General features: G+C 43.9%; 1 protein-coding gene across 1 annotated transcript in view; it reads right to left on the minus strand.

Annotated features, from left to right (window-relative positions):
• Positions 1-23,658, minus strand: part of LOC126249335 (protein trachealess-like) — a 330,727-nt gene that overhangs the window by 150,148 nt on the left and 156,921 nt on the right. Inside the window, exon 3 of the mRNA XM_049950991.1 lies at positions 11,169-11,245. Coding sequence (XP_049806948.1) covers positions 11,169-11,245 — 77 coding nt within the window. The remainder of the gene's footprint in view (positions 1-11,168; positions 11,246-23,658) is intronic.

The raw sequence follows: 23,658 nt of genomic DNA on the forward strand, positions 1-23,658 counted from the left end.
AAATATTAGGGGTTAAATTCCCGTTGATATCTAAGATATTAGAGACGCAGCACATGTTCAAACAGAGCAAGAAGCAGCAGAAAAGCGGAATGAAAAGGAAATTGTGCATCAAATTGGCTTATCCATATTTGTTCAATACAGCAAAGTGGTGTTTGTGCCTCGCATCTAGTAATCGCACTAACGTAAACATTTATAAATATTAGAGGTTAAATTCCCGTCTATATCTAAGATATTAGAGACGCAGCACATGTTCAAACAGAGCAAGAAGCGGCAGAAAAGCGGTACCGTCCTTTCCAAACGAACCATCCCTTTATTTGCTTTAAGAGGTTTAGGGAAAATACGGAAAATCCTGCTCTTCCCGAGTACATGTCCAGAGTTATAATCACCGCACCACACCATCCGGCGTATTTTTAAATATATAGTATGACAGATACCCAATACGAGTAGACGGATGGGCAGAGATCCGTCCATGTTATGGAATGTGCCACATGCCTAGGGCATCATTACGAAGCGGTACAAAATGGAAAGAACACACAAAATAAATAATAAGGAAGGTGAGTGAAAGACTGAGATTTGATACTTTGTCCAGCATGCTCCTCGTCTCTGATATGGGCTCCAGCAACTGTTATTATCAGTTTCATGAAACAGCAGCTTCAATTGCATTAAAAGCACTCACATTCAAGACTGGCTTCGATCCTTGCTATCAAATAGTCCGTTATTTATCACAACAGGAGCCATGCTGTGATAAGTAAATGACCACTTGATAATGACCTGAAGATCTAAGCCTTTCGAGAAAATAAACACTTTATTGTGCATCTAGAGCTGGTATGTAATAAAATGAATTTAGATTCGTAAAAAGTGTTGATGAAAAATTGAATGATCCTGTAGAGGTAACTGCGTAGAGATAGACATGTACAGAACTCTGACGCAACCATTTTCACATTACCGTTGTAGTATTTGGTGTAATTAACTAATCGGCCTGACGGTATGCACTATCTGATCAAAAGTAACTGGACATTCCTACGTAACCGCTAGAAGTCACGAGAGGCGGACCCGTCAGCTTAAAATGAGGCGAGGATTGTTGTGTTGTCTACGCAAAGCCAACAACTGCAAAACTGGTGGGTCATGAGAGCTCATTGACTTCGAATGTGGCCTTACTGAATGTCACCTGAAGAACAAGTTCGTAAGGGATATTGCAGTCCTTCTAGAGCTGGCCAAGCTGACAGGTGGTGATGTAATTGTGAAGTGGGAACAACCACAGCCATGCCAACACCAGCCACACCTCATGCACTGACGGAAAGCGACTACAGAGTACTGCGGAGGATGCTCCTAAAAAACGCATGGAATCAGCGGAGGAATCACCCGTGAGTTCCAAAGTGCTACCAGAAGTCCAGGAAGCACGCTGATTGTGCTTAGGGAGTTAAAAAGAACGGGGTACAATGATAGATCGACATAAGCAACACATTACTGTCGTCAGTACTAAGCGACGCTTGAGGTGGTGTAAAGAGTGGCGCCAGTGGACAGTGTATGACTGGGAACGAGTCATTTGGATTGATGAATCACGCTATACCCTGTGGAAATCGAATGGAAAGGTTTGGGTTTGGCGAATGCCTCGAGAACGTTACAGGTCGTGGCTGGGGTGTGGTTCCCTTATTGCACTTAAGAAAACGCTACATCAAGTGGGATATGAACTAATTTTACAGCAATTCTGAGACGATGATTATTTGTATCAGAATGACAACGTACCGTCATTAAGCAACATGTGTGTGGCAATGGTTTGTGGACAATAACATTTCCGAAACGGATTGTCCTGCCCAGAGTCCCGATTTGAACCCAACAAACACCATTGGCATGAGTTAGAACGTCCACTTCGTTCTAGAGACAGTGAATCGCTGTCCAGCAGTTCCTATGGAGGGAGAGAAATGGAACAGTGTTACCTGAAACGACAGAAAATGTACTTTGATAGCAACTGCTTTTAGTGTGGTTCAAAATGGTTCAAATGGCTCTGAGCACTATGGGACTTAACAACTGTGGTCATCAGTCCCCTAGAACGTAGAACTACTTAAACCTAACTAACCTAAGGACATCACACACATCCATGCCCGAGGCAGGATTCGAACCTGCGACCGTAGCAGAACGCGCGGTTCCGGACTGAGCGTGTAGTGTGGTAGTTAGGTTGACACGTGATGTGTAAAGTGTGCTCAGTGTCGAACGCTGCCACTCCACCCTGCCCTTTCACCAGTCAGCTCATCTTTACGATGTGGGTAATAGCCCAGCAGCACAGAAGCCTCACAATCCTTGAATGTGTTTCTTGAAGACATATACAACAAATCTAGCATGTGCGAAGAGTTTTAGCTTATCCACACAATTTCTGAAGCCACTTAAATTCCACTTCAGTACGTCCATTATCTGCCGAGAACGTTTGCCTTCCCTTTCTCTTTGCATCTTGCTGGGCAGTTCATGATTGCTGGAGGTGGACTAGAAGGAAAGAAGAGTAGGGCTGAACGTCCCGTGGACATCGAGTTCATTGAAAACGGAGCACCAACACGGATTTTTCAAGTATGGGGAAAGAAATCGTTCGTGCCCTTTAGAAGGAACAAATCTGGTCTTTGTATGGAGCGATTTACGGAAATCACGGAAGACCTAAATACACTACTGGAAATGGAAATGTCAGACCCACCATACTTGCTCCGGACACTGCGAGAGGGCTGTACAAGCAATGATCACACGCACGGCACAGCGGACACACCAGGAACCGCGGTGTTGGCCGTCGAATGGCGCTAGCTGCGCAGCATTTGTGCACCGCCGCCGTCAGTGTCAGCCAGTTTGCCGTGGCATACGGAGCTCCATCGCAGTCCTTAACACTGGTAGCATGCCGCGACAGTGTGGACGTGAACCGTATGTGCAGTTGACGGACTTTGAGGGAGGGCGTATAGTGGGCATGCGGGAGGCCGGGTGGACGTACCGCCGAATTGCTCAACACGTGGGGCGTGAGGTCTCCACAGTACATCGATGTTGTCGCCAGTGGTCGGCGGAAGGTGCACGTGCCCGTCGACCTGGGACCGGACCGCAGCGACGCACGGATGCACGCCAAGACCGTAGGATCCTACGCAGTGCCGTAGGGGACCGCACCGCCACTTCCCAGCAAATTAGGGACACTGTTGCTCCTGGGGTATCGGCGAGGACCATTCGCAACCGTCTCCATGAAGCTGGGCTACGGTCCTGCACACCGTTAGGCCGTCTTCCGCTCACGCCCCAACATCGTGCAGCCCGCCTCCAGTGGTGTCGCGACAGGCGTGAATGGAGGGACGAATGGAGACGTGTCGTCTTCAGCGATGAGAGTCGCTTCTGCCTTGGTGCCAATGATGGTCGTATGCGTGTTTGGCACCGTGCAGGTGAGCGCCACAATCAGGACTGCATACGACCGAGGCACACAGGGCCAACACCCGGCATCATGGTGTGGGGAGCGATCTCCTACACTGGCCGTACACCACTGGTGATCGTCGAGGGGACACTGAATAGTGCACGGTACATCCAAACCGTCATCGAACCCATCGTTCTACCATTCCTAGACCGGCAAGGGAACTTGCTGTTCCAACAGGACAATGCACGTCCGCATGTATCCCGTGCCACCCAACGTGCTCTAGAAGGTGTAAGTCAACTACCCTGGCCAGCAAGATCTCCGGATCTGTCCCCCATTGAGCATGTTTGGGACTGGATGAAGCGTCGTCTCACGCGATCTGCACGTCCAGCACGAACGCTGGTCCAACTGAGGCGCCAGGTGGAAATGGCATGGCAAGCCGTTCCACAGGACTACATCCAGCATCTCTACGATCGTCTCCATGGGAGAATAGCAGCCTGCATTGCTGCGAAAGGTGGATATACACTGTACTAGTGCCGACATTGTGCATGCTCTGTTGCCTGTGTCTATGTGCCTGTGGTTCTGTCAGTGTGATCATGTGATGTATCTGACCCCAGGAATGTGTCAATAAAGTTTCCCCTTCCTGGGACAATGAATTCACGGTGTTCTTATTTCAATTTCCAGGAGTGTATGAATGGCCAGATGCGGATTTGAAGCGTCGTCCTCCCGAATGCGAATCCAGTGGCCTAACCACTACGCCACCTCACTCGCTACCTCTTCCATTACGAAACCTTTAGCATCAGAGGTGGCTGCAGATTTCAAGGCTGTTGCTTCAGTTGTCATTCAGTTAGACTTCTACCTGTTTTTCCTATTAAATTTTCCTTTTTGTTAGACACACGGGAATGTCCGTGATTGAGTGAACCAAACATTTCCGGTGATATATTTTCTTTTAGGGGTAATGCAGCACACTGGCAGCCATAGAAATCTGCGAAACTGAATCTCTGACAAGTGCAGGTTAGTAGAGGAGTCTCATCAGTTCGCGGACAGGCAGTTCCTCGTAGCCCACCTAAGGGACAGTTTTCATTGGCTTCCCCCACACGTTTCTGACGTCACCATTCATGATGGCGGAACTGGGTTACTTGCGCTAGCTGAAAATTTAAAGAATTCTAAGATGGTGGAACTAGCATACTTGTGATATTTTAATTTTAACATACTTAATGTTTAAACAATGATCTACGGTCCTTAATTTACTACTGTTGTAAATGGACTTGCATGATCAAAGTCGCGACCTGAGCCCAACTGAACACCTTTGGCTCGAGTTCGAACGTCGACTTCGCTCCAGAGCCCACCGTCCAACATCAGCATCTTCTCTGGTTTCGGCTCTTGAGTTAGAATTCCTCCATAGACATTCAGACATCTCGCCGAAAGCATCCGCGACAGGGCTCAAGTGGTCATAAAGGCGAAGGGTGGACTCACTCCATATTAATGTCCACTAATTGGTGTCTGGATACCTTTGATCAGATAGTGAACGTCGTAGTAACTCACAGTCATGTTGCTACAATTGTAGCACGTCGGAATAGCTGATGTGCAAGTGAAACAGAGTTGCTTAAGTGAACTTAAATACGGATTTTTCCAAAAAAGGTGGCAGTTATCTCAGGAAATGACATTCTAGGTAGACTGCGAAACAGTTCTTACAGTTCTTCTGTCCATAAACTACATCTCGCGCAGAATGAGTGAGAGGAAAGAGTTTATTGTACATGCGGAGACGTTAATCATTTCCCTTTTCTCTACACCTGAATGAAGTAACCGAGCGACGTGTGGCAGTAGTTAAGACACTGGACTCGCCATCTGGAGGACGCCGGATCATATCTTTATCAAGCCAAATTGAGGTTTTCCATGGTGTAACTGGATTCCTTAGGGCAAATGATGAGACGATGCCACTGGAAAGACACGGCCAATTTCCCTTCCTATTCTTTCCCAATCTGAGCGTGTGCTCCATTTTAATTACGTCGTAGTCGGCATTTCGTTAAACACTAATCTTCCTTCATTTTCGAATGTAGTATGTCAGGGACTAGTTAATAATTTTACAAAACGACTACGTACAAGCACTGAAAAGCAGGCTGTGGAGTATACACTGAGGTGACAAAAGTCGTGGGATAGCGATATGCACACACACGGATGGCGGCAGTACCGCGTACGCTAGATATAAAAGGGCATTGCATTGGCGGAGCTGTCATTTATACTTAGAGGATCATGTGAAGAGGTTTCCGACGTCATTATGGCCACACGGCGGGAATTAACACACTTTGAACGCGGAATGGTAGTTGGAGCCAGATGCGTGGGACATTGCATTTCGGATATCGTTAGGAATTCAATATCTCGAGATCTACAGCGTCAAGAATGTGCCGAGAATGCCAAATTTCAGGCATTACCTTTCATCCCGGGCACCGCAGTGGCCGACGACCTTCACTTATCTACCGAGAGCAGCGGCATTTGCGTAGAGATGTCAGTGCTAACAAACAAGCAACACTGCATGAAATAACCGCAGAAATCATTGTGGGACTTACGACGAACGTATCCGTTAATACAGTGGGGCGAAATCTGGCGTTAATAGGCTAGCAGCAGACGACCAACACAAGTGCTTTTGCTAACAGCTAGACATCGCCTGCAGCGCCTCTCCTGGGCTGGTGACCATATCGGTTGGACCCTGGACTGGAAAACGGTGACCTGGCCAGAAGAGTCCTGATTTGAGTTAGTAAGAGCTGACGATAGGGTTAGAGTGTGGCGCAGACCCCACTAAGCCATGGACCCAAGTTGTCAACAAGGCATTCTGCAATCTGGCCCTATAATGGTGGAGGCTGTGTTTACATGGAATGGACAGCGTTCTCGGTTCCAACTGAAACGATCATTGACTGGAAATGGTTATATTCGGCTATTTGGAATTTTTATGGATGACAGTGCGCCATGTCATCAGGACGCGATTGTTGCAACTGGTTTGAAGAACATTCTGGAAAATTCGGGCAAATGTTTTGGCCACCTAGATCGCTCGACATGAATTCCGTCGAAAATTCATGGGACATAATCGAGAAGTCAGTTCTTGCAAAAAATCCTACACCGGCAACACTGTCGCAGTTGTGGACGGCTATAGAGGCAGCATGCCTTACTGCTACCGATGGGGACTTCCAACGACTTGTTGAGTCCACCCCACAACGAACTGCTGCACAATGCCGGGAAAAAGACGGTCCGTCTCGATATTAGGAGGTATCCCATGACTTTTGTCACCTCCATGTATAGATGTGGCCTACACGAAAAGGTTCTTCGCCATTTCTTTTGTGGCACAGAATGAATGAAGAGGTCTGAACTGTTTTTACCGTCAATTATCGTGGTTCAAGACATCGCTTTTTCTCTTTACTTTAACGATACATATTCATGTAGAAACTGCCGTTAAGTCTTATCGTTTCGTCGTACACGCAGTTCAATGGCTGAATCTTCAGGGATTTCTATTCACATGTTAAAAAACGCATCCGATTCGGACCACGTCCCACGTAATATGTGTTCCACTGTAAAATTAAGCGACTTCCCATCTGAAGCTGAATGCAGATACACTGCTGACCGTTAAAATGTCAACACCTTGAAGGCGGCATGCAACAGACTAGACGTTTGGCACCAGGCTCGAATATACGTACAGTTGTTTAGTGTTTGAGGGTAAAGGGACAAAGTAGGTCGGAGTAACACAATCGACATTATATATGTAAGAAAAGATGATAAAAACGAGTTTCTTACTCAGAAATCCCTTTAAAATGTTGCTTATTAATAAGAATGCGTTGTGCGTCGTGCGAAAAGAAGAACGTCCACTAGCACGTCTCGCTATTCGAAAGCGACAGGAATGCGGCCTGTCGAGGCAGTGGTTTACTGTTCTGTAATAATGTTGCTGGCGTTAGTCAGGATCCTACAACTGAAATGCGAGTGTGAAAACGTCGGATTCAGGAGTGTCATACTCTACTGAAGCGAATTTTGTAAGTGAATGAATACCACCGTGGATTCACCGACGGTGCACTAATTTCTACACAGAGGACGACTAGAAGCCGTGAACATGTGACTAACAACGTGGCAGCTACGGCAGAAACAGCAGAATGAATGGGACCTTACAGGCAACTTAAGTGGTTCTCACAGAAAGAGCAGGCTGCGGGAGGTTGTTCTGGTGAATCTGTTAGATTTCATGGTTCGCAGTTGCTTGGGCATGGCATGGGATCCCTGGAACTCCGGTTCTAAAGATTTGGCATACGGTCCCCGGCAATCGGGGACCCACTGGTGTAAAAGTAAGTAATGGTAGGATGAATATGGTTTTCCCGTTCATTTAATATTTTTTTAAATCCTCTATTTCCTTTATGATCAATTTCACTAATTATTACAAATTGCTTAAATTACACATCTAGAAGCGAATATTAATGATAATTGTATACAATTTTCCGTTGCTAAGAGAAAATATGATCCACATTGGTGTCCACGTGGCGGGAGTCGAAATTGCAAGCAATAATAAATAAATAAAATAGTACGAAACTGAACGCCATACAGGATTTAAATTCTCCCACGAGATGAGCGCCCTAGAGGAGAGATACACTGTTCGCTCAGCCGTGGAGGATCCATGTATGAGCCACCGAGGACAGCGAAAGTTGTGGGACTGCATTCATCATCATCATCATCATCATATGGTCGCAGTAATTGGCGCGATGGTTACACAACACTATGAACTCTGCTCCACACCCATTAATTTGGACGGTAAGCTTTACATTTCTGACTGGTTAAGGCCTGTGGCTCTGCCGTATATTCGAGGTTTCCTTGACATTATCTTACAGCAAGATAAGACAAGACATTTTGTTTATTGTGCTATCCTGACTTGCCTAAATACAGAGCATTTTCGACTCTGCCATGGCCAGCACATTCTTCATATCTCTCAGGGACTGAACAGATCTGCAAATTGTCTGACGAGAGATTAGCACGCCACCAATCACCAGCCATTACGATTGACAAACTTCAGCATAGAATTGAAACAGTGTAGAATCACATACCTTTGTCTGATATCAAAGCTCAGTTCGGTTCGATGTCCATCCTGGTTAGAGCCAGATATGGCAGCTCTGTTTATGAAATTTCTCACTCTATATATCCCCAAATCACCTATAAATTTCAAATGGTTCAAATGGGTCTAAGCACTATGGTCATCAGTCCCCTAGACTTACAACTACTTAAACCTAACTAACCTAAGGACATCACACATATCAATGCCCGAGGCAGGATTCGAACCTGCGACCGTAGCAGCAGCGCGGTTCTGGATTGAAGCGCCTAGAGCCGCTCGGCCACAGCGGCCGGTGCCTACAAAATAATCATATATTCTTTCTAATACACAGGAAACGCACAATAACTAAAATTTCGTCATTTGCTATCCTTCTTGATGTAACAAGTTTAATGGCTACCAGTGCAAGAGTGTTTTATACGGTGTTTAAGTGCTTCCGATGCGGATGTGTTCATTACTCTGTAGCGAGGGGGAGGTGATATAAATCCACAAGAGGCTCTTTAGTCATGCGCTAGCTGTTCCAGAGACGTTGATCCCTATGGCCGGTTGAGCCTCTATGCAGTCCTTCCAAATGGCCCCCGGGCCGGGCCAGTCTGCGCTCGAGGCACGGCTGCCAAATCAATCGCCGCTCGCCTCCGTGCCTGCTACCACGCTGCCCACCACGCTGGCTGATGATGATGATGATGATGGTGGTGGCAGTCTTGGCGGTGGTGGGGCAGACGCAGTGATGTCGCTAGCGGCGCGTCGGAGGCGACTGGGATACAGGGGCGGCCACGGGCAGCGAGGCGGCGTATTCCCGTCACGAAGTCGGGACCATTCTTTATACACCGGAGGGGGCATGTCAGCTTACACGCAGGGAGGACGGCGGGGGAAAAAAAGAGGAGCGTTTTCACAAATTGGTTGGGCGGAAGCAGAGAAAAAGTGAGAAAGGAGGAAGAAGCTGGCCGCCACTTCCTCGCAGCAGAAATCCCTAATGCAACTTACGGCGCGCATCTGCGCACACAGACACTATTGCGAGTTCGCATTCGTGCATGCGGACACCAGATGTCTTGGCATATACCGAAATACATGGAACCGTTCGTTCTTAATGGAAATCTAGACAGAAAATGGTGCGATGGAATGTCCTTATAGAACGTAAATTTTTGCGTAAATAGTGAACGAGTCCGATGTGTCTTCCAGCTTGAAATTCCTGGTGAAAACTGCTCACCGACTTACAACGTTTCTACTCGTTTTCCAGAAGGAATTAAACACACACACACACACACACACACACACACACACACAGAGAGAGAGAGAGAGAGAGAGAGAGAGAGAGAGAGCGCACAACAATATTTAAAATTCCTTGAAACTTCTGCTGACTTTGGAAACATTTTAGGAAAATCTATTGATTTACTGGTTCTACGGCGCGGCTGAGAGCTATCGCTAAGACCTGAAATCAAATATCGATCTTGGACTGATATATGGTACTGTGGTTAGAGCCGCAGATCACACAGTGTCTCTTCTATCCTATAAAATGTCTAATGTCTATGAATATCCATGCAGAGTGTAGGTAATTATTTCGTAGATATGCAGAAAAACTGTGTGCCGTATTACTGGGACGGCAACACGACTTGTCCCCGGTCATTTTGACTGTATTTGGTACATTTTTATGTGACTAAATCATAACTGAAAATAAAATATAGGTGTAAGCAATTAAGCCACGTAATCTGGTGTAGCGCAGTGTATTTGTTACACGAATAAAATTATAAATAAGAGTGTAAAAAAGAAAAATAAATACTAGTGATTAATAATAATAAGTTAAAAGCTGCTGTAAGCAACCTAGAACTATCATAACGTATTTATGAGGCTGAACCTCTCCAACGTTAGAGGGGATTTTCTAAAACTGTGTGTAACATTTAAGTTCCTGCATGGAGCAGTAACTGGTATGAAGCTGTAAAAATCTGGTACTTTTTTATTACTACCTTTTTATAGAGTAATTTAAGAGTCAACAGTATGACGTAGCTTTATTATTTCACAAGCACTTAGCGAAGTGGTATTTCACACAACTAGTTTTCCATCGTTATTGCCTTAACTTCAGTGGTTTCATTGATCTTAATTAACAGCGTATTTTAAGTTTTAGACTGGAAAAAACACTTTAGGGATTAAAGCATTCTATCGATCTACATATAATCCATAAAAACACACTCCCAAAATATGCATCCGACGAGAGATTTAAGATAACTGCTCAAAGATTCATTGAATTTTCAATACGAAACTCTCGCTGTTTACTTTTCAAGTGGACATTAAATGTTTTTCAGGTGAGACTGTCTCTAATAGTCGTCGAGGTAATGTTCAGTAGGCATACAGAAACAAGTATTGTTGTGGTACAATCGAAAGCGATGTTTTTCTCTAATATCAAAAGAGAGATGTCATGCAATCATTCTCACACATAATTTACAAAATAATGATAACAATTTATTGTAGCTCAGTGGTCTAGCACAAGGGTCTGAATTGGACGCCACGTGGGCGAATTGTGTGCCTCTAACCTACCCCAGTTATTCAAACGAGGAAAGGGGACCTAAAGTTTAACCTGGAATCCGAACGACGAGTCGTTTATGGCGAACCTCCACATCACTGAGAGGCAAATGCTAAGTTAAAAGGCAAACTGAAAATTCCGTGGTCCGTACTAAATAACAACAAAGAAAAACACTATCCTTCGTTGGCTAGGACAAATTCCGTAATATCTAGCATACATACTTGCAGAATATGGGTTCCTTGGTGCTGCTCGAACATTTCCATCGCTATTCCAGCAACAGAACGCGGCCGGACGGGGCCTGGAAGGAAAAAACAGTATGCATAATTAACATTTGCTTCTAACTATGAAATTTCAGTGTTGTATCTGGATGGAAATGTGTAAGGTTTAGAAATGATTTCAGATTTGCGAAAATGAATAAAATCCATAGATAGCCTAAAAATGGATGTGGAGGAAAGAACTACCTACCTATGAAAGGAGTGGTGAGGAGGGTGAAAAAGCAGTGTAGGCCACGACGAGCGAATACTCTCACTTTATTCATCCAGTATCTGATAATGAGAGCACTTAGTGATTTGCAGTAAACTTTTTACATAACGTCAAACCTTTCAGAAACATTTTCTCGCTGTCAACTCACGCAAAATGATGAAAGGAAAAAGAAGTTTATCGCTTCCTACGTTTTCGTTGTTCATGTAGTAAAAGTTAAGCATGAAGCATGACGTTTTAATGTATTACTTCTATACTACTAGCTGCATTTGCGGCACATTTTGCAGGCAGTATTCACATGTACCACTGAATGTACCAGCAAATTTATATCATTGTACGACACATACTATACGAGATTAATCACCGAGCTGCGTGAAAACGAAACTGCAAGGCGAAGTACGCTACAGGTACAGACGAAATATGAGCATAAAAACGCGTGAAATATGTAAAATACACACACCAAAAAACGTTTTGCATCACCCCGGTTCCCAGAATTCCTGAAGATAGACGTTGACTGTGGATATTGTATCACAGACACAGTTCCTCTGACTGTTCATAGCTAGTGTTAGTGTTTAACGACCCATCGACAACGAGGTCATTAGAGACGGAGCGCAAGCTCGGGTGAGGGAAGGATGGGGAAGGAAATCGGCGGTGCCCTTTCAAAGGAACCATCCCGGCATTTGCCTGAAGCGATTTAGGGAAATCACGGAAAACCTAAATCAGGATGGCCGGAGACGGGATTGAACTCCTCCCGAATGCGAGTCCAGTGTGCTAACCACTGCGCAACCTCGCTCGGTGTGTTCAGAGCTGTCACTAAACCCGCCCACAGATGTAAACAACCTTACATGAGCAGCCAGCCGAACAGTTCCAGTCATTCCACCAGGAAGGAGGTACACGGCACGTGTTGACTGTAGTTCAACCATGCCTAGACGGTCAATACCGCGGTTCGATCGCGTTCGCATTGTTACTTTGTGCCAGGAAGGGCTCTTAACAAGGGAAGTGTCCAGGCGTCTCGGAGTGAACCAAAGCGATGTTGTTCGGACATAGACGAGATACAGAGAGACAGGGACTGTCGATGACAGCCGGCCGCTGGTGGCCGAGCGGTTCTGGCGCTACAGTCTGGAACCGCGCGACTGCTACGGTCGCAGGTTCGAATCCTGCCTCGGGCATGGATGTGTGTGTTGTCCTTAGGTTAGTTAGATTTAAGTAGTTCTAAGTTCTAGGGGACTTATGACCTCAGCAGTTGAGTCCCATAGTGCTCAGAGCCATTTGAACCATTTTTTTGTCGATGACATGCCTCGCTCAGGTCACCCAAGGGCTACTACTATAGTGGATGACCGCTACCTATGGATTATGGCTCAGAGGAACCCTGACAGCAACGCCATTATGTTGAATAATGCTTTTCGTGCAGCGACAGAACTTCGCGTTACCACTAAAACTGTGGGGATGGGCCCAAAAACATGCCGAATAGACCGCTCAGGATTGGCACCACGTTCTCTTCACCGATGAGTGTCGCGTATTCCTTCAAGCAGACAATCTTCGTAGACGTGTTTGTAGGCAACCTGGTCAGGCTGAAAGCCTTAGACACACTGTCCAGCGAGTGCAGCAAGGCGGAGGTTCCCTGCTGTTTTGGTGTGGCATTATGTGGGGCCTCCGGTAGCTGAATGGTCAGCGTGACGGATTGTCAATCCTCTGGGTTCGGGCTCGATTCCCGGCTGGGTAGGGGAATTTTCTCTGCCCAGGGACTGTGTGTTGTTCTGTCCTCATCATCATCCTATCATTCTTACCGACTGCAGGTCGCCGAAGTGGCGTCAAATTGAAAGACCAAATTGAAGGGCCTGCCCGACGGCGGGCCGTAGCCATACGGTTAAATAAATAAATAAATTATGTGGGGCCATCGTACGCTGCTGGTGGTCATGGAAGGCGCCGTAATGGCTGTACGATACGTGAATGCCATCCTCCGACCGACAATGCAACCGTATCGGCAGCATATTAGTGAGGCATTCGTCTTCATGGACGACAATTCGCGCCCCCATCGTGCACATCTTGTGAATGACTTGTTTCAGGATAACGACATCACTCGATTAGAGTGGTCAGCACGTTCTCCAGACATGAACCCTATCGAAGATGCCTGAGATAAATTGAAAAGGGCTGTTTATGGACGACGTGACCCTCCAACCACTCTGAGGGATCTACGCCGAATAGCTGTTGAGGAGTGGGACAATCTGGACCAACAGCGCCTTGATGAACTTGTGGATAGTATGCCATGACGAATACAGGCATGCATCAATGCAAGAGGACGTGCTACTGGGTATTTGAGGTACCGGTGTATACAGCAATCTGGACCACCACCTCTGAAGGTTTCGCTGTATGGTGGTACAACGTACAATGTGTGGTTTTCATGAGCAATAAAAAGGGTGGAAATGATGTTTATGTTGATCTCTATTCCAATTTTCTGTAGAGTTTCAGGAACTCTCAGAACTGGGGTGATGCAAAACTTTTTTTGATGTGTGTATATGTGAAATAAAAACTTATCTAAAGTTCCTGAAATGATTTCAACAAAATTTGGTACACATATTATTTAAAATTTGGAAAGAAATACTGTGGTGTAAGAATAACCAACATCCTATTGGGGTTGGGGTGGTAACATGGAGAGAGAATGGGAGAGGAGGAGATTGACACTCAGAGTGAGAGAAGGAGGAGATAGGACACAGGGACGGGGAGAGGCAGATGGACAGAAAGGGGGAGGAGGAGGAAATGGACAGAGAAAAGGAAGAGGAGGAGGTGTACAGAGAGAGGAGAGGGGAGGAGACGGCCAGAGGACGGACGAGGGAATGAATAGCCAGAGGGGGAAGAGCAAATGGACAAGGAGAGGGAGCGGAAGATATGGACAGAGAGCGGATGAAGGAGGAGATAGTGAGGCAGAGGCGGAGATGGACAAAGGAAGAAGGAGCAGATGGACAGAAGGGGGAGGAGCAGACGGACAGAGAGAGGCATGGGAGCAGAAGGATGAAGAGAAGGGTAGGAGGAGATGGACAAAGTGAGGGTAGAGGAGTGGATTAAATACATACCCGTGCAACGTAGGGTACTCAGCTGTTTTATTATAAAAGAACTGCAGTTAATGCACCAACCGAAGGTACAACCGTCCTCGAGCGTGTGCTGTTATTTAATTAGAGAGATCAGTAGATTGCAGATGAAGAAAAAGCCGTCTTGCAGAACGCCACTGTGTTCCATACTGTCTCTGTCTCAGGCCATCATGCTGAATTCACTTATGAGCCGAAATGGACTTTACTGGTAAGTGCGAAATTTCCTTGTCAGCACGAGCCCCCGGCAGTCGTTTGCGCGCTGGACGATTTGACGCAAAATACCGCCACATATTGAGACCCGGGACAGCCAGGCTTCATTTCGGGGGGCTAGTTGCCGGATATTAAGCTGGTACGTGCCATAGGTTTACCTCGGTCTCCGTACGATGCAATCATCCCCGACACGGTCATATTGGATGCGTCGTGCGAGGTCCCAGATTAGACACGATCCTTGGTCCGCCGCCCGAGCCGCGGGGGAGAGATACGTAATTGGCACTCTTTAAGGGTGGTAGCGGCCGAGGGGAGCTAACTATATCATTGCTGGACTATTGACGTCAAATATGACAGGGGGCCTGTCGCGCCACCGTACTCAATTAGCTGCGCCTCGCGCCTGCCACTTATGCGACACGGCACAACTGCCGCTACAATAAACTGCTCGCGCGCTACACTACTTCGCATCAAAATTAACTGTCTTCCTCAGAACCAAACAGGCAAACTCCACCATGCGTATTCAGATACATAAAATGTTCCGGACATTTTCAGAGATTCATGAACAAAACAGTGTAAATCACGTTTATATAACTGCTGTGACATGTTTCGGCCGAATTACGTTATCTTCAGATTTAAAACTAGAATAAAGATAAATAAAAACATTAATTGTTCTCTATCAGCTAAGGATTTTATAATAATGTGTGGAGGAGATATATGCCTAAATGTACTGGGTGACCTAAAATATAGTGCAATTGCTACCGCAAGAGCCTGCTGGTGCGCGTCGTTACAACTGAGATTACACAGTAAGGGCCGCGATTATATATGGTCGTACGTCACCCTTGGCGATACTATTACGATAGAATAGAACAGTAGCGTCAAATAAGTTCGTCCTAACTGTGACTTTTCATATGGGCACATATATTGCAAAACCTAAAATATGAATAACATGTATTAAAATAATAGATATTTAAATTAAAAAATGAAGCTACCATTTTTAGAATATTTACGCTGAATTCACGAATTTTGTTTTCTATTTCGAGTTACACCTTTATTTTACGAGGGAGAACTCAGTATTCACACCTAAAAAACGAAGTCTGTAACGATTTTGGAAAATTATCAGGAAAGAATGTTACTCGTATATTCGGAGATGATTAATTTGTATTTTATCTAAGTGTTGATCTCTACAGCTAGATCTATGTTCCGCAAGCAACCATATAGTGAATTTTCTAGCTCTCCCAATGCGACAGAACTTCTTCTGTTCATGTTATGTGTTACTAATTTGTTTGGAAAAAATAATCTGAATTCTCAGACATTTCAACGAGGGGATGCTAATTTAAAATAAAATTCGCAAATACCTACCGAATCTCGATAATGTAGTTCACAGGATCTCAACTGGTACTCAACATAGGCAAGTGTAAATCTGTGCTCTCCACGTGTAGCTGTTGTAGCCTTTGAGTAAAATGTGGGATCTAAGAAGTTTCTAAACCTAAAAATTTGTTGTACAGTAGCTTATTTAATTCTGAAGCATTTTCTACATTACTTTGTGCTAGAGTGATTATCGTTGTGCAACAGTCAGACATTTAGGAAAATGAAATTCGTCACTTTGCAGCGGAAATTGCGCTGGAATGAATCATTTCATTAGATTAAAACTGTATGCCTGATTAAAACTCCAGCAGAATGTTTGCATCGAAACGTATGGGAAACCGTAACAACCAGTGATATTTTACTTCAGATTAACATTTTATCCATGGTAATCAGTGTGCGGCACCTTAATCCTAAGATGTATAGCTGCAGCATCCCTCTTTTCCGTACGTGTCGGTGGGTGGGGGAGATCGACTTCCCCGGAAGCTGCCAGTAGTGAATGAGTACTTACTGGTGTGCCGTACAAGGAAGGAGCTTTCTTCCCAAATACTAACAATATAAACTGGTGTACTAAGACAGAAACATGGAAAATTCTGTTGTGACTCATGTTTTTGTGATGATTCCATGGTAGATTGTAACGCAAATATAACATAACACACAAAATAGTCTTTTCTCGGCTACAGTTTGGAAGCGACTGAATACCACTTGACAATAATTTTTCGACTCTGAAATGTCATGTGTGAAATGAACATGGAACTATTCTATTATTTAACGGCAAAGCAAGATTTGTATGGTTTAGAATGTCTAGCCGAGCTGACGATCCGTTTTTAAACCAAACCTGTTATAAAAGCAGTCGACTAAATGAAAATAAATGAAGCATTACCGAATGCTGAAAATCTGGAAAATACACATATTTCGAATAATGACTGAGCAAAGATTTTTACACTAATATTTTCTGTCTTCCTGTAACAAGGTTAATGAGCAGTGACTTATATCTGACACTTCTCAGTGCTTCAGAAGCTGACAGGCATTTCATTATACACTAAAGTGAAGCAAGCTGTTCATTAACATATTTCGTGCGATGCTCCTCATTTGAAACGAAAGTGACAAAGAGCTCAAGAATTGTTTATGTTATATGCAAGGATATAGCCATTACATTTAGATGCTCCTCTTATTAATACATTGTTTTCAAGAGTGGAAAAATACATCAAGGCACACGGGTATGGTCACTGAGTTATAGAAACACGAACGAACAAAGCACAGATACACTTTGCGACCATTCATTCTTTCCCAACAGGCGTAAAGTTAATTGTGGCGGTTGCTGGGTAGTGTTCAATATGAAACAATAAATCATCGTTCAGTGGTTCTGTGTTTAATTATGTAAACAAAACACCTCATTGCGTAACTCTGTTTTCAAACACAAGTTTTTTTCAAATTCCACAGAACTGCCGGTGGACACTGCAGATGGCGTAAGTAGAAACCGCCCGGATGCAGTAATTACATGTAGGAAATGCTTTACATCCACGATAATTTTAAAACCTAGCCAGTTTCAAAGTATTCCTAAGGAAAGATTTTAAATCCCTCGCCGACCATTATGATTTAGGTTTCCCAACTATTTTCACTTACACCATCCTTGTCTAAACCGCATTCGTGTTTCATCCCTAGTGACATTGTCGTTGTCAAGCTCTAATATTCTAGATATTTTCTGTAGCCGATAGCTGAGTACAATGTTTCGCATCCTGCAATCCCAAAACTACAGAAGTCGGTCACGATTATGGTTCGTCCGCGAGTAAGCGACGGATGGGATACTTTATAGTATTCTTGGACACTAAAGTCGTTAGTATCAAACTATATACTCCCCATAATACTACAGCGTAATCCTATATTCTCGCTGGAGTGAACTAGAAGTTATTTTTGCGACAAAGATTTTCCTACAGCATGGTTGATGTACAATGCATGTGGCTGTGAATTTCTCTGTATGAAACCGCACACCTTTTTTCAAGACCAAGAAATTGAACTTCAGAAAATGTCTTATAAAAGTTATTTTTATTTTTCAGACTGAATTAGTGGATTCAAGGATCTCAGATGGTTAATTTCATAGATGATTTTCGCCTTTTCAGATGTAATCCACAGTAAGTCAAGGACAATTAGGAAATTATGGAAAGCAACTCTAGCGGTTGAATTCTCAAATAACAGGCTGGCTTTTGTAACTGTACAGTAACAACCTGAGATTGTAACTGATATATTTTTGTGAAAATTAGAATATACTGTTGTACGACCACTGTCTTGAAACTGAGCAATTTACTTGCTCATAAAATCTCACATGCTTTCATGAGTAGTGGTCTAACGTTACTACTACCACTACTACTACAAATAATAAAAATAAGAAAACTAGGATAAGTTCATAACGCGAAATCTACTGTAGGTGGAATAAAACAGTGTAAATTGTATGTCAGTCTTCTTAGCTCCCATGCGTCGACGTTATCAGTATGGAAACATTTCCCACGTGGTCCAGCTTGGCGGAGATGTAATGACAGGCGTACTCTTACTCAAACAGAATTCACCGGACCTATGTAGGAAGACTCACACTGAATCGATAAATCAAAACTATTAGTTGCTTTCTGTTGACAACTTGTGTGACATAATCCTTGAAAAGCTATCAACTGTTTATTTGTGCCAGGTGAACACGTAGCCATAGATAAAGTTTCATAACATGTTTTAACTGTTGTACAAATAATGTGTTTCGCGTGACAATGTTAATTGTGAGTACTATCTATGAAACTGTAACTACATAACTAGTTAACTACATACTTGAGATTAAGGCAATCGAATGCTACCTCATTGAGAATATTATCTGTTAGTAGGGCGATGTCACCTCCTATAGGGTGTACATCCTCATTCACTAAGGATTTCTCGAGACTAGAACACACCGATTTGAGATGGTTCCCTTAACGCGAGATTCATTGTCTTCAAACCCTTGAGGGCTGATGCAAGTTTTCACTGAATCTGAATCACTGTAGTTATTGCCACTGTATCATCCTTACAGTCGAGATATCTCTCAGTTTACTGTGACTTTATTGTCAACAGGATGAAAAAATAATAAAAATCTTATTTTTTGAGGCAAAGCGGATTTTCTCTAACGGCGCTTAGCGTGATACAGACGTTGTATAAAATATAGCCTTCCGCTTACTCAGTTTTGCTGTGTTCGTCTGAGAGAAAGAAGGAAGCTTGAGCATTGTTCTTTGCGTGTATACTCCCCTAAGATTAACTAATACACGTTCGATGCATGTGGCCGATGTAATTTTTTCAGTTACTCATGCTGAATAACCAGCTGTTCCACAAAATGAAGTATTCGCGTTAGACGGTTTTCGAGCTCTTCTGGCGAGGCCGTGAGCGAGGAGAATCGATACAAATTGCAGCTAGATATGAAGAGAAAGCCACATTAATTCAGCTCGGGGTGCGGGCCACGTTTGCGCGCGTCCACAATATTTCACGCGTGACAGTGCAATATTGGGCAGATATGAGGTGTTAGTGCGCATCTGCGGCCGGATTCAAAACGCAGCTTCTGGACAAATAATGCTTCCGGGTGCGGTGGGCTTCTCAGGGACGATACATTGCATTATATTTGATCAGTTGGAAGCCTTCTTTATAGTACAAATAAATTATCACAAACATTTTTACATGGTAAAAACATATGCGCGAAGCGTTTTTCAACCTCTGTTTATAAATAGACAAGCTTACCGACATGGCCATGTATGTCAATTTCTTCGTCATAAATATCAAGCAATTCATGTTGTAGATTACGAAAACCGTCTTTGAATCTGCAACAAAAGCTCCTGGCTGTTATTACAGTATAAACTGTTAAGATATTTCGAGCATATCTCAATATGGTGATGGAAGTTCCCAATCACTCAGATAAAAGAACAGAGTAACGCAAATTTCTATTTATGGTTAACAGATATTACCTTTTAGTTATGATACATATCTTGATATCAAAATATTTATACCACAATTATATTTGGAAAAATTTTCTTCCTCTGAGGATTTTTGTGTGAATTGTTATTTGGTTCAAATGGCTCTGAGCACTATGGGACTTAGCCGGCCGCGGTGGTCTCGCGGTTCTAGGCGCGCAGTCCGGAACCGTGCGACTGCTACGGTCGCAGGTTCGAATCCTGCCTCGGGCATGGATGTGTGTGATGTCCTTAGGTTAGTTAGGTTTAAGTAGTTCTAAGTTCTAGGGGACTAATGACCACAGCAGTTGAGTCCCATAGTGCTCAGAGCCATTTGAACCACTATGGGACTTAACTTCTGAGGTCATCAGTCCCCTAGAACTTAGAACTACTTAAACCTAACTAACCTAAGGACATCACACACATCCATGCCCGAGGCAGGATTCGAACCTGCGACCATAGCGGTCTCGTGGTTCCAGACTGTAGCGCCCAGAACCGCTCGGCCACTCCATCCGGCTAATTGTTATTAGATTGGTCCATAACTTCGTAGCGTTTTTATTTTGCATGTTGGTATTCTCGTTAATATGGGTTTATTATTTGATTGTCATTTTTTATTTGCAGTTCACTATAGCTACTTCAGTTTACATATTGTTATTTTGTCATTTGGGGATAGTGAGTGGAGCTGTGGACGCTAGAAGATGGCGTGCAAAGTGGAAAATTCGGAACATTTCCGACATACTCTTCTGTTTGAGCACAATACAGAGGTGACAGCAGCGGAGGCAGCTCAAAACATTTCATTAGACAGAGCAGGGGAAGAAAATGGTTTCCACGTTTTAAGGAGGATCGTTTTGACTTTGTGAGTCTCCACTTTCAGAAAGACCTTTGGGGTGTGATAAAGATCGTTTAAATGCATTAATTACAATGATCCACGTCAATGTCTCGAGAACTGGGAAATGGGATGCACTGTGATCATTCCACCATCGTGCAACACTTACATGCAGTGGGGAACGTTCAGAAGTTGGATGTACGGGGACCGAATGTTTTAAGCCAAAACCACAAAAACCAGCGGGTGGCCATATGTGCCTATCTACTTGCTCGTCATCAATTGGCTAGTGAACAATGCCTACCACTCGTATTCTGTATCGTCACTGGTGGCGACAAATGGTGTCTTTATGCTAACATAAGGGAAAGAAAGGAATGGTGGAGCCGAAACAAAGCAGCAACTCGCTCTACAAACACCTGCGCGCATCCACAAAAGAAAATGTTATACATCTGGTGGAAGAGTGACGATGTAGTGTACTACGAATTACTTCCCCGAGGTGTAACTATCAGTTCTGACGTTTATTGTCAACAACTGAAACGTCGTGCAGACGCAATCCAAGAATAACGACCAGGAAGACTGCGCTAAGTGATGCTGCTCCACGATAACACCTGCCCGCATTCTGTTATACAGGCAAAAACCCTACACACAAATTGGTTTGGGAAGTCATTTCGATCCCACCTTATTCACATGATCTTACGCCCTCAGATTTTCACCCCCCCCCCCCTCGATATCGAACAACCTTCAAGAAACTACCTGTCCGGATGAAAATGCACTCCGAATATGGCTCGACGAGTTCGTCGCCTAAAACCTGAGTGATTTCTACAGTCGCCGAATCGAAAAGTTACCCATGCGTTGGCACACTGTTGTAAATAGTGAAGGAGAATATGTTATTGATGACTAAAGTGTCAGTTATATGTGTCTGTTGTGTTTATCAATCTTACGGAAATATGCTATGAACTTATGCACCAACCCAATACAATCGAACAATAATAGTCACAGACCACTTAATAATCAGTGTGTTTGGTTCGATCTGGGCTTCAAAGCTTTTTACTCTCTATGTTGCCTCTTTTTGGTTTTTATATATAATAATTACTTAACATAAATATGTAGTTATCACCAAGTGCACATTACTGTAACTGTGTCAAGGTACAGAAGGTTTATGTGGACTATTTTCAGGCAGACTACTACGAAATTTATGTATGTTTTGCATTTGGTTGGTCATATTTCACGATAATGTATTTTTGATCCATTGATGTACATTGATTTTCTGCTGAGAAGATGGTTGTAGTAACTTGAACCGGTTGACAGTAAACAAACAGCTGTACAGCTGAAGGTGAAAATATGCTTTCTTTCTTACTTAATAGTTCGCAACTAGAACCTATTAAAATTGGTATTTAGTAGAACAGGCATTTAAGAAATGTAAAAACATAAATACGGATTCTGTTGCTAATAACGTCACAAGACTTTTGACAACAGCGATGGAAACGTGTTGCTGCAACTGTTTTCAGGTAGCCTTCCGCAATGTATTCAATATCAGTTAAGATACTGCTGATGAAGCCTGTATTTTGGAACGACTGTACATCACCTCGCACTGACGGATGGGTACCATTGTCTGCTGTGGCTGTTTCAAATGGTAGAAGTCAATAACAGAAATGCTCTAATGGAGTATATAACAATAACCGGTATCTCCGTATATTAACGTGTCATTCCTCCCTCTGTCAAATATCTACGAAATCTAATGACAGATATAATCCTTTTTTAAAAATCTTACAGTCAACCAGAGACATCTTGAGTCATCTAAAATATGTATTATTAATTACCGTTATCTTACTACATTGCCTGAGAAAATAGTTGAACAGCCCCGAAGGGAGGAGGAAACGAAATGAAAATTCACTGGTTCCGAGGGTACGTGATTTTTTTTAGTGATTACAAAACAGAGCTTCATTTACAAAGAACTTGACAGTATGAGACCACTTATCAGTATAGCGTTGCACCCCCTCTGGCCTGAATGCCTGCACTGATTCATCTGGGACTGGTATCAAAGCTGTTATATCATCTCCTGATGCAAGCTGGCCCGCAGCTGTTGTAATTGGCTGTCGAAAACCCGGATGCTAACACTGGGACGTAGTTGACGTGCAAGCTGGTCCCACACAAGTTCTACCGGGAACAAATCTGGAGTCTTGTTAGCAACTGGTCCTCAGTGTAACGATATACTATAGTGCCAGACAGTGATATCACAGTCTACGTTATAAATGTTCACTCAGCATGAAGTACAGTTTCAGTATTTAATTTTTCTTTCGGATGAATTATTTCTTAAGCGAATATAATATTTATTACTTCATAAGACACTCAGCAACTACTAAAAAAGTGCTGGGTACATGGGGATAAATGGACTATGCGCGCACACACACACACACACACACACACACACATATACACACACACACTCGAAAGCGCGCGGGCCTTTGAGCAGCTGGAAGTGGATAGGTGGAAGGAGGCAGAAGAGAGAGAGAGAGAGAGAGAGAGAGAGAGAGAGAGAGAGAGAAAGAGAGAGAATCGAGGCAGGGGGTGAGGGTGCTGGTTCTCATCGGCCACGGATTACACAAATTAATGTTAATAACAACATGGATCGGACATCAGACTACGATAGCGATATAACTGCGTTCCTGTGCTCTTCCAGCGGACGAAGTCTTTTCCATTACAGTTAATGCCTGGCGGGAGATTGCTCCGGCAGTTCCACAGACTTGGTCGTCCGGAAGCCAAATGCGACTTCCTTGGGCTCTGTAGTAGCTATAGCTACGTA

This window comes from Schistocerca nitens, chromosome 3 (genome assembly GCF_023898315.1).
Source record: "Schistocerca nitens isolate TAMUIC-IGC-003100 chromosome 3, iqSchNite1.1, whole genome shotgun sequence".
NCBI classification, from domain to species: Eukaryota; Metazoa; Arthropoda; class Insecta; order Orthoptera; family Acrididae; genus Schistocerca; species Schistocerca nitens.